We start from the raw sequence: 12,064 nt of genomic DNA, 5'->3' as shown, positions 1-12,064 counted from the left end.
CTGCAATCATCCTAAACTTCCAGCATGTCAGGATCCACCATACACCTAAAACATCAAACAAACCCCACCAATAACATCGTATGCTTTAGGATCCAGCATGGCAAATTTCAGAACATTGTCTACCATGAACACTCAAATCCCATGGTTGGCAGGGTGAAAAACCAACAAATGTTCACTGTGACAGCAGCAGAACACATTACCCGAGATGCCTGGAATGCAGGTGTCCACATGTGAGCCAGGCATCTCAGTTCACATGACAATCAACCAAGATTGAATCACTACAGTCAGTAAGGTCTGTTCAGTTTAACCTATGTCAACACCTAATTCAGGATGGGGTGACTGGTTCTCCAGACTGCACTGACTGTACTGGCTAGGACTTCACTGTCTGCAGTGGGATCTAGATGACATGGGTCACCTAAAGTTGCAGGAGCAGCATCCTACACTACTAAAAGTATATAGACATTTACAAAGAATTTATAATTTATTCAAAGAATGCTAAACAGAGGCACAACATTTTTGGAAAAACAATATAACAGGCTTGCCAAGTTCAAAAGATTGCAAAGGACAAGCTGTAGTGCAATGGAAATCTTGCAGCCATTTAGGAACTCGAACTGCCCTAGGTGAAAACTGCAGAACTCAAGCAGCGGGTAATCTCTGTTACACAGCCATCATACGACAGTCAAAAACTCAAAGGGCAAAAAACAGGCAAAAGTCATGGTTCCAGAGTGCCATGAGAAGAAACGTGAGAATATAATTCCAGATTCTTCTCAATAGTTACAGCATTTAATGCTTAAACCACAATCAGTTTTTTCAAAAGAAGTAGTGGAATTGGTTAGATCTGGTGGGATAAAATGCTTCCACTGTAGAACAGTGGAAGTTAAATTGTTTATTACAATATAGCTCAGTTAAAAACTGGCAGTTTATAAACACTTCCTAATAAAATTCAGTTAGTTCTGAGCTCATGGAAAATACAACAGAGATATTGAAATGGCTGCACTGAATTGGGGAAGCCTCTGCTTCTATATATACTGATTCTGTACCTCAAACAGAAAACCTTATGGGACTGCTAAGTCAAAAAAACCATTGGAAGCTAGATTGCAAGCATATGTTCCTAGACATCTAGTGCAGAAGCACAGTGTTAAAAAAAAACCTGTCCCTCAATCAATCTTCAGCATCAGTAATGGCTGGTAGACAGAAAAAAAAAAAATGAGAAGAGGTACTATGTGGAATCTCATTTTCCTTCAAGTATATGAAGAGGCGGGTAACACTGTCTTTCTGAATTGCTGTGGCTGATCAACAATCGGGCAACAAACAAATATCGACATTGTTTTCAATCCAGAAATCTACCCACTTCCCACCCCCCACCAGCACGTCTATGAAAGAATACCTAAATTTGGCCAGTCCATCACCACTTTAGGAAGCACAAAGTACGAACACTTGGAACATTCACACTCAAAAACAGGTTTGTGTTGCCTCAGACTCCGCAGCAGTCATGGTACCAAACTTGCTTTGAAGTGGTGGGTCTAGAGAAGTGTGCTACTGCTAGAAGCAAAAATCTGTTGCTAAGAATGGCCAAAAGCAGTGGATTGATATTTTCAGACCTCTCTATCTTTCTTCACCAGCTCCATGAGGTCTATGTGAATGATCCACTGCACTGAAAACTGTTCTTTTTGGTGTGAATCTACTGCACTGTACGTGGAAGGCATACAGCGCGACACTGCCTGGGGTGCCCCACTCGCAATGCGGGCAGAGGGTCTTGCAGCATTGGCTCTCCACCTGTGCATTATGCACTACCAACCGGGTTGGACATTGTTGTTGCTCCAGATGCAATATGGACATATATGCCAGGAACCATAATAGGCTGCACCAAAACATGCCCTGTCCCTTCCCCCTTTGCACAAACTGCTCAATATTGTAGACATGCTGCAAGTGGCAAAACAGAACTGGTAATGATAACGTATGTGGCCAAACTGAGCAACCATGACAGCTTTTACTGCACACACAGACTCTCAGGATGGAAAATCCTCAGCAAGTGGATCAAAAAAATGCTGCTATATTACTAGTGATGACATCGTAACACATAATATGTGAATACGTAAAGACTATTATAATGATATCATATTACTACAGAAATAGAACCAGGTCTGCCTGCATCTTCTACTCAGGTACATGGTGAGAAATTAATATGGATAACATGCAACCAGAAAACCAGGCACGTGCCTTACCAGTCTGCTCAGATGATAAAGAAGAAACAAACCAAATCTATTTTAAACAAAGGCAAAATAAGACAAATGGAGTATAATAATTCAGTAGATCAGGGACTGACTTGCTATTTTCATCCTCATCATTTTTTTGTTTTATACAAGTTTCCTCTTAGATTTGAGGAACTAAACAGACCAAGCCAAATCGATACAACTCTGCTAAGAAAGGAGACACAATTAAAAAAGTAGCAGCATTGGCTATAAGACTGGTGGAAGAACGAAATTTGTGTTAAAATGTTATGATACTTTATTTTAAATGTAACTTGGATATTCACATTATCAGTGTGAGCTACACTGCTGTACATAGGTTGCAGTCACTTTGCATAGCCTTCATGCAAGATTGAGAAGGTGGAACATGTAAATCTTACAAAATGTGTAAGATGTGACAAAAAATGTGTTTGTGTGACATTTTTGGTCTTTATGCTTTGGGATACATTTCTAATTCAGCTCTAACCTGCTTCCAGTCTTTCCCTGGCTGACATTTCACCTGTTAGCTAAAGATTTCCCAGCAACTCCGCAAACAAGCCTTTGCCAAATGTCATTTGCCTTGGGATCCAGTTATTTTTCCAATAACTCAATTAAGGAGTATGCACTTCTGTTAAAGCATACTGTAGTATTTCAGGACCTTACAACACCTCACAGAGAAATGTTAAGTAGACTTCATCCTCTGGTTTCTCCTCAATAATACTCTGTCTCACAAAAATCTGGTCTTATTACCACCAATCCCAATGTTCTTTACTAATTACTCTTTAGTCTAACATATTCAGGCGGTGTCTTTTGTTGCCTTCTGCACTCAAGTTTGACCGACGCTCCAGAACAGAAGACAACAGATCAGTCTCCAGCTCCTGACTAAAGTCACTTGACATGGATTAAGGTAGTCAAAGGTTTAGTATTAAACTATTCAACGGCACCAATATTCTCCCAGCTACATCTGTGTGGATTTAACTAACCTTTCAAGAGGAAGGCATGCCAAAACATGCAAGATCGACCCACAACCCACAGGTCAGCTGGGTTCATTCCCCAATTTTGCATAGTTACAAACAGCCCATTTCATAACACTACAGCAGAGACATAAGTTTTAAGCATCTCATTCTAATCCTTGAAATTTTAGTAAAACAGCAATCGGTATGACCATCAGGTTTTCTGTTCTTCTTTTTATCCCCCAAATGTGTTTCATTACTTAAAGCAAGCAGGTAAACACAACACATTTATCAAACAACAAAGTTCAGTCCCTAGAAAGATCACAAGGGCTATACTTTTCTATTTGTTTACCACGTGTTGCCTTAGCCCAGAAAGCACACTGTAAATTCACTTCACAGTTCTGCACAAAGAGCCAGAGGCCACCACTCAGTGCAGCTTGCCTTAAGCACAACGTCAGTGACATGTTTTTCAGTTACTCCTTAAATGCATGCTGAAACAGCTCGAACCGATGTATTAGATGGATGTGTGCACAAACCGTATTGTCTCGTGACTGTGACTGAACAACAGCAGGGGGACAGGGATTACCTGGGAAAGCAAACAAGAGCTAGTTACCCCGAAGTTGTCTTCACGAAAGAACTGTTTAAGCACTCTTTTATGAGGAGGTCTTACAAAAACGCTAACCCCAATAGCACTGTTATCTTAAAACTTTCTCACTAGCCACCTTTTTCTAACTCACTCCCTCTACTGAAGGTAGTTCATTTAGGGGAAAAAAAAAAAAAAGTTTGGAGGAAAAAAAAAATCCAACAATTTTTTTTGTTCTCAGGCACTGAGAAGACAAAGTCATCTATTATTTTTAAGATGCTGCAGGGAATTTCTAAAACATGGACATCTCTGGTGGACCCTTGCACTGGAATATCCTGGGGAGCTACCTGCCCACACACACGCAGTAAGATTTATGAAAAATACTACACCTGAAGGTGGCAAGCTATCTCACCAGAAAGATAAAACTATTCACCAGCTACTCACTACTACATCTAACAGACACAGGATGCTGAACAACACTGGGGGTGGCGGGTGCCCAATAAAAGTGAAGAGTTTAAGCGCTGTTGCTAGGTTTTATATACCCTGAATTAGCAGAGAGGTTCAGCAAAAGCTGGTGGTGGCATGTGCCTGCCTTAGCACTTCAAGGAATGTATGTAAAATAAAGAGGTTTCAAACACCAGAAAATCACCATGTCCTTTATAAAATAAATAAAGCTACAGTAAGCAGAAAAAAATTCAAATAATTGGATTCTGTTAATCTGTGGGGGCATGGACTTAATACTGCATTTAATTTTGCTAAGTGGGAGGAAGATTATTGCAGGCAAGATACAAAGAATAGTCTCTGCTCAAATTGTATAACATTGACAAGCTTAAATACACTAAGACAGTTATTAATAACTGTATCAGAGTATTTCCATGTATTCAATCCACAGTTATGAAAGAAACTAAACATACAGATCTCCTCCCAATGCAGACAATAATAACAACAACAACAATAGTAATAATATTTACATTGCTCTATTCACGAGCTTCCAATAGTCTTTAAAAAAATATATCTGTCTGTGAAGTTGCGGGATAACAAGCACCAGTCTCCTATGAAACCCTGCAGAAAGCATATTTTTTTAGGCATTTTACTTTGGTTTTGAAAGAGACTAGCCACTCACTGAGACAAAGCCATTCTCTTCCCAGAGTTTCTGAAAGAAAAGCTGAAGTTCACTCTCATCAGCTCTGCCCCTGTTGGAGTGGAGGGATTTGGGAGCTGCATTTGTTTACAGCCTAAGGTTCCTATGGGAAGAAGCAGCTTAACTAATATAAAAGTTTAAGCTTTTCACATGTAGTATTTTCATGTCCTAATCTTCTGGTTTGCAACTCATCTTATTCCCCATTGTTCTTTCAATAAACCTGTCTTTTTTCTAAAATATGAAACCAGAGAGGACAGCAACACCTGTTTGGCATTTACAAAAACTCTTCTAAAATCTGAGGGAGATCAAAACACTTTTCTTTAAAAATAAAATCTCCCCCTACAAATCATTTAATATCTGCAACAAACTTAATTTCATCCCGTATTCCCAGAATATCAGCTAATTCATGCATTATGCAGTTAGTTAATATTGAGAAAGGTACTGTACTTTTAAAAGAATTTGCTTTGAAGTAAATATCCTGAAAGAAAGAAAAAAAAAAAAGGAAGTGCATTCTATCATTGCATTTTTTCAAGCTCTTAATACTTCAATATTTCAGCAAATCTTACAAAGGCATTTGACGTTTTCCACAAAACGGTGGTACGTCTCCTGTGATGCTTCAATGTCCCTTAGTGATTGACTGCTGGAAGGGCACAACAGCACCAGTAGTAGTTACATGTGAAATCATTCAGCTGCTGGGCTTCTGGGGAGACAGACACCCAAACCTAAACACATCTGTTGACCAAAGTACGGTCTCCTGTATAGGGAAGCACAGCTCCGACACCCTACCCACTGAGCTCTGATGATTTCTCAGCACTGTACTTATCTGGCATATGACTTGACAAGCAACCTTTAAACAACTCAAACTAAAATTAAAAGGATTTGCAAACACGGAAAACAAAGTCTACTTGTTCTACATGCTTTTTCCATAATCTTCATACCTTAAAGAAAATGCATTGCTTTTTCAAATATCCACTCTAAGGACGCTGATGAGGTTCTCCCCTGTGATTAATTCTCTCTCCCTCATCTGTGTCACTCTATAGCATGTATCACTTTAATGTCTAAATTACCTAGGTAAATAGAACCCAAACTAAAAGAGAGTCTCTTTCTCTTCTCTCTCTTTTGGACAAGTGAGCTCTGATTCTTCAAAAAGTGGCACAGAGCTCTTTTTTTTTATTATTCCCATTTCATTATTACATTTGTGTGGTTATATCAAAGCAAATTAAATCTAGGCAGTATTTTCACACTGCCAATAGTTACCATGCAGAACACTGAGTTTTCATTATCATCTGCTTAAAATAACGTTGTCTTCCTCTGTTAATAAACTGAACATTCACAGCTTATTACTTTACACCTGTAAGAATATGAGGACATTTTTATAATAAAAAAAGCTGTCTAATTTTCAAATATTTCTCTTTTTTCTTGCAATTGATCCGTTTTAGTTGCTAAGGGAGTTTTCTGTACACCTTAGCAAAGGTTTGTTGTCTATATGAATATACAAACAAGGCTGCACTGTAAACATCTGTAAAAACTACAAACACTCAAAACTTTATTCTGCATCAAGTGAAAGATGAATGGTAAAGAGACATTTTCTGATGGTCTGTGTTGAGAATGCAAACTAGGATCCCCTGAAAAAAAAAAATAATGAAGCATTCTTCTCCTTTTTTAATAGCAGTCTACTATTGTTAAAAACATTGATATAGTTGATGTTCAAAGCAAAGCAAAATTCAGCTTCACCCCCTGTAATTATTGTGCCTCTGCAGCACTAAATGTAATTACAAGCAACTCAGACATTCATCACTATAAAAGCACAACTTAAGATTCCTGGGGAACAGATACGGAAAGGGATTGTTTTCACACAGTTCTCTTAGTCGAGCCATAGTTTAACTACACTACTGATAAACAAGTGTACTAAGCCAATATAAAGCAGACAGAGAAATAGTCATGTTTAATTTCATCTAGGGAATCCTCCAGTATTTCATTTATCAATGCTTATAAAAATATGCCTCAAAGCCACAAGAATGTGATGGACAAATGTGACATAACCGCAGCCATCCCAACTTCCCAAAGTTCCCTTGCTTAAGCAGTCTCAAAGGCTGCTTGAGCACACAAGTATTTGTTCTACGTGAGAAAAAAAAAGCACAAGCGTGAGACAAGGTTCTGAGCTCTTCTTGCAAAGTTGTCATGCTAATGCAGCATGCAGATGTCTCTGTTTTTTTCAGCAGCTGACTTAGGGCTGTGTCCCTTTCTCGCAATCAGCAGGAAATGCCTGCAGCCAGCCACCCAAACTTTTCCAAACCAGTTTGACACCTGTTTGGTTTCTCCTGTTCACGGAGAAAGGCACTAGGGCATGCCAGATGCAGATCCAGACAAATTTCAACCTGGCAGGGAGTAAGATCAAGAATTTACATGAGGCAACAGGAGGTGTGTGGTTAAGATACCCGATCTACATCCACCCTCAACAACTACAGTGCCCTCTCCTTCTTGGTTATGTAATGCACAGATAGTATTTAACCCCTCGCTCGTTAGGCACACACATGTCAAACCGATCAGCTTTCGGGGCGGGTGGTGTGATTTGAGCCGTCATCACTCCTCAGGGGAACGAATCCCACCAAAGCCTTCAGCGTTCTTTGCCTGATGAGAGCCACGCAAGGTCTGGCTCGAGCGTTGTGCCACCATTTCTACCACAAGCCCCATCGGCTTCACAACACCTGCGCGGTGAAGAACCTGCCGGCTTCTGCTGAACGGCGCAGGCTGCAAATCAGGGCATGCACGCATCCTCGCCTCCCAGCCACCAGCCCGGCTCTTGGAGGGGCTCCCAGGGGAGAGCCGAGCGCCCGTTACCCCTCCCTCACAGCATCTCTAAGAGGGGCAGCAGCACCACGGCTGCCCAGGGATGGGCTCGGTGCCTCCTTAGAGCCCCCCTGCACCGTTTTGGTACTTTGGCCCCTCGCACACTCTGTTCACTGAGTTTGGCCGGAAATGTGTAGCTGCTAGCGCAGAAGCACCGGCATCAAGATGATTAACACCTAGTTTGTGAGATGCTACTCTCCGGACACCCTACTGAAACAAGGCGTGCAGACACCGGGGAGAAAACGATGGGGAGAAAGGAACAGTCATTGAGACAGGACGGGAAAGCCGCTGGCCTTGCCACTCTCCAAGCGGCTGCTGCTCTTCCGAGCACTCCGGGAGCGGCTCGGACCCCCCTCACCGGGGCCTGGGGACCGGGGGCGGTCACCGCCGTCACCGACGGCCGGGGCCCGACTCCCCCCTCACCCCACCGCGCGAGCGCGGCGCTGCGCCCCCCCCCCCCCGCCGCCGCCTGCCTCCTCCCCCGCTCCTGCCTCCCCCCTCCATCCCGCCCCGCTGCCGAGCCCGGGCCGGGCGAGGGGGAGCGGGGCGGCCGTCGGGCTGCCCGCGGCGCGGCGGTACCTGCTTGTCCAGCGCGGCGTCCTTGGCGCTGCCGGCGGCGCAGCCCTTGGGAGCCGGCACCCTCTCGCAGTTGCAACCCTCCAGCATGTACATGCCGGCGGGCCGGGAGCTCTGCTCTCCCTCGAAGTAGAAGAGCACGTTCTGGTAGAGGGCGAACCACTTCTCGTGCCAGCGGTTGGTCTCCGCCGTCTTCTTGCTCAGGTAGCCCCGCTTGGTGCCCTCCTTGCGGGCCAGCAGCGCCAGGTACAGCGCGTGCCCCTCGTTGTACCGCACGCTCTTCTGCATGGTGGCCGGGAGCCGGCGGCCGCCCGCCGGGCGCTGGCCGCACCGCGCACCGCCCGCCTGCCTCCGCGGGCGCTCAGCGCACCGGCTGTGCCGCGCCGCGGCAGCGCTTCATGGGCGCCGGCACGCACCGACGGGGCGGCACCCGCCCCCCGCCCCGCGATCCGCCCGCCCCCCGGGGGCGGCCGCCGCTAAACCCGCCGCGGCATCCCCTCCGTGTCGTCTGTGTCGTCCCGTCCGTCCCCGTCCCCGTGCCCCCGCGCCGACGCCCCGCGGGAGGAGTGCGGGCGGCGGCGGCGAGCTGCCCCCCGGGCAGCTCCGGCGTGACGTGGGGGGATCAGCTGTAATCCGCTTTGGAGAGCGATTTAAAGAGCAAAGCCGCCGCCGCAGCGCCCCGGTCCCTCCCTCCCTCGCTCCCTCCGGCAGGCCGCGGGGCCGCCCGCCTGCCGCCCGACGGGGGGGGTAGGGAGGGGGCGGGGAGGAACCGCACGGCCCCGGCGATGCGGGGGCGGGGGGTCGGACGGGGCACCTGCAGGCAGCGAGGCGCTTGGCTGGACGGGACGGGGCGGGCGGGAGCCGCCGGGTGGTTTGGGACTTGCGGTTGGTTTCCCGATAGTTTTCGCCTTTCGGATTCTTTGAGCGAAAATGTTGGAAAGCGGCAGGGCTGGGTGAGCGCGGCTGCGGGCGTCGGGAACTTCGTTTTCGAGCTGCGTGGCGAGCTAAAGCAAAAGCAAGAAGTGAAATCCAAGGGAGAAACACCAGAGACCGGTTACTTTTAACCCGGTGTTCGCATTGATTAAAAGCAAGGGGGGGGGGGGGGGGGGGGGCGCCGTAGGAGGTCTCACCCCGAGCAACTACATCCCCGCGCCGTCCTGGGCGAGCATCCCTGGACCCCGGGCAGGCCGCCTGCGCAGCCAGCATCCCTAGAGCCCAGCCCGCCCCGCGGGTGAGGACAGCCGCCAGCTGCCGAGGGTGGAGGAGGGTGAGTGTGCGAGGACAGCCGAGGGAAGAGGGTGGCTCGTCACATGCCGAAAAGCAAATCTGTGCGCACTGTGCTTGGAGAGGAGTTGCTCGGGTTTATTTTTACACCGAGTTTTGTAAGGCGAGCAGCGGGCACGGGTTTGTTCCTGCAGTCAGGATGATGGAACGAGGTATGAGCAGACCTTAATTATAAAAAATAAGCACTGGCAAAGGAGCTGGTATCAAGAATTGCTTGGTATAAAACATAAGCGATGTGGAAATTTCTACCAACTAGAGGACCCTGCACCTTTAATTACCGAATTATTTAAACTACCTCTTAGGCTTCCTTCACGAACAGGCATTTGAAATTCTTTCATTTATGAATGTATTTTGCATATGTAGCTTTCTGCCTGTTTTGCTTCACAAGTCTTACAGGTGAGAAAGCAAATTGATTCTCTTACTAACTCTTCAAACAAAAATGTGAAAATTACAATACTGGGAGTGCTGTAAAACGCACAGAATTGGCTAGAAAACACTGCCAATGTGAGCTCTGTCAGTGATTATGGTTTTGAGCGTTATTTACAGGAACTGCGGACCCATGTGGAGTTTTAAGGCTCTCATCCTGTCAGCAGACAACAGCGTATTAGAAAAAACAGATGCACAAATCCTGCTGGAACTAACTAGTGTGCCTTGTGGCTTCTTCACACAGTGGAACTTGAGGTTAACACATGGTGTCCAGAGAAGTCCAGGTTTTGGACAGGGAATGGAGATCATTTGGAAGATTTGCATGCATGAAGTAACTCACATTTATGCATCTCAGTGACTGGGTTCTTACTTGCCTCTTAAGAGTGCATCTTTAGTTCAGTTTCACTCAGCTAGTGCTATGCAAGTCAGTATTAATTCAGTGTGTGAAATTTCATGAGATAACCGGGAAAGAAACAGACTGCAACTCAAAAGAGTTTTCAGACACTTGACACTTAAGTGGATAGTTAGTGCTTTCCAAAACAAGCACATCGTAGATCACTACCAAATGCTATAGCAAGAACCTATCTTTGCCAAGTTTTTGTCCCAACTTACATCATGTGTACATTAATAAAGCTTTTGCATAAATCAGAAATGATTGCACACCATCTATTCTACCACAACACCTGAGACACATGCTAAAAATAAATGACAGAAGTTAAATTTTAACTACTAAATAAAGAAGGAGAGGATTTCTTTTTACAACATCATTTTCTCCTAGACACACAGGCATTTTTCCTAAGCTGAAAAGGCTGACCATGTCATTGCATAGCAATCCATAGGAATTACGAAGTATGTGATGTTCCCCTTCACTACGGTGAGCACTGATTGTGTAACCATCAGTTTGTCATGAATTCCTGTGCCTTATTGTTCAAAGTGTGATCTAGTTCTTTCAATGACATTTTACTACTTGATCGTTCTTACACAAGCACAACCTAGGTTTTTTTGCTATACAGCTAAACACATGTAAGTAAATACGATTTAAAAAAAAAAAAAGTTTTCATTATGAGCAATAAAAAAGATGTTGTTTGAGATTTTTTAAAAAGAAATTCTAGACCAAATTCATATGTATGAACATGGTCGAGTTATATGTGCAAACAGATGTAAAGGAATCTGTTGATGTAAATTATTCCATAGGCCTCTGAAAAAAAGAATGTACAGATAAGCGTACTTTATATCCTCCTCAACTAACCCTTGCTTTTTGTGTATTTTTCTTCCAGAGGATTCATTTATAAAACCACATTCCCAGTGTTGTGTCATTGTCGGCCCCAGAGAGCTTTCTGTAAAACTGTGGTGGAAAGTTGTGGTCACATACCAGCTGAGATAATTCAACAGATTTAGCCTACATTTACCTTGAAATTTCCATAGGAAACTAATCTGTTGCATGTTGTTCAAAGCTGTCATAAGGAGCAAAATACACAGCGTCGTGTGACAGTGCCGTTGTTGATTTGCTACCCAGAAGTGACCATGAGAGCTTGGGGGGGGGGCGAGTCAGTGAGTTGTCACTCTTCTGAGTGACAGGCTACAGAAAAATCTGTTTCAGGAAATATGTAAAATTTAGGTCTGTATTGTGAAAAACACCTTGGAAAAAATACTATTAATGTAATGGTAATAAAAATAGATTAAAACAGGAAAAAGTTGTTATGCTACCACTTTTATGTCTGAGTTTGTACGTATTTGCTTGATGTTATACAGTTTGAATGTTTATTTTTCACTACATTGGGATAGTAAATCGTTATTTACCTTTTCATGTCAAGGTAATGTATCAAAACCAAAGTAATTTTTTTAAGCTGTTGAACAGCTGCTACAATATCTTATGGGAAAGAAGCCGGGTTTCACTAAGAATATACTTAGATATCTCCTCTTAAATATTGTCTGAAAAGTAGAACTGAGTGAATATCTTATTTGTAATTTTACTTACACAGTTTTGCTGACATAATGGTTTACTCTTTAAGGCACAGAGTAT

At 44.3% G+C, this 12,064-nt stretch overlaps 1 protein-coding gene across 2 annotated transcripts in view; it reads right to left on the bottom strand.

Moving 5' to 3' along the window:
• The window catches only part of RASGRF2 (Ras protein specific guanine nucleotide releasing factor 2), a 131,823-nt gene extending 122,963 nt beyond the window's left edge, over nucleotides 1-8,860 (bottom strand). For both annotated transcript variants that reach the window (XM_040580614.1, XM_040580615.1), the window contains exon 1: nucleotides 8,335-8,860. In XM_040580614.1, the coding sequence (XP_040436548.1) occupies nucleotides 8,335-8,619 (285 nt within the window). In that variant the 5' untranslated portion in view covers nucleotides 8,620-8,860. The remainder of the gene's footprint in view (nucleotides 1-8,334) is intronic.
• Between the last annotated feature and the right edge of the window lie 3,204 nt (nucleotides 8,861-12,064).

The sequence above is a fragment of the Falco naumanni genome, chromosome Z (genome assembly GCF_017639655.2).
Source record: "Falco naumanni isolate bFalNau1 chromosome Z, bFalNau1.pat, whole genome shotgun sequence".
NCBI classification, from domain to species: Eukaryota; Metazoa; Chordata; class Aves; order Falconiformes; family Falconidae; genus Falco; species Falco naumanni.
Note: the sequence above shows the minus strand (reverse complement) of the source record. Positions and strands in the feature narration are given on the sequence as shown.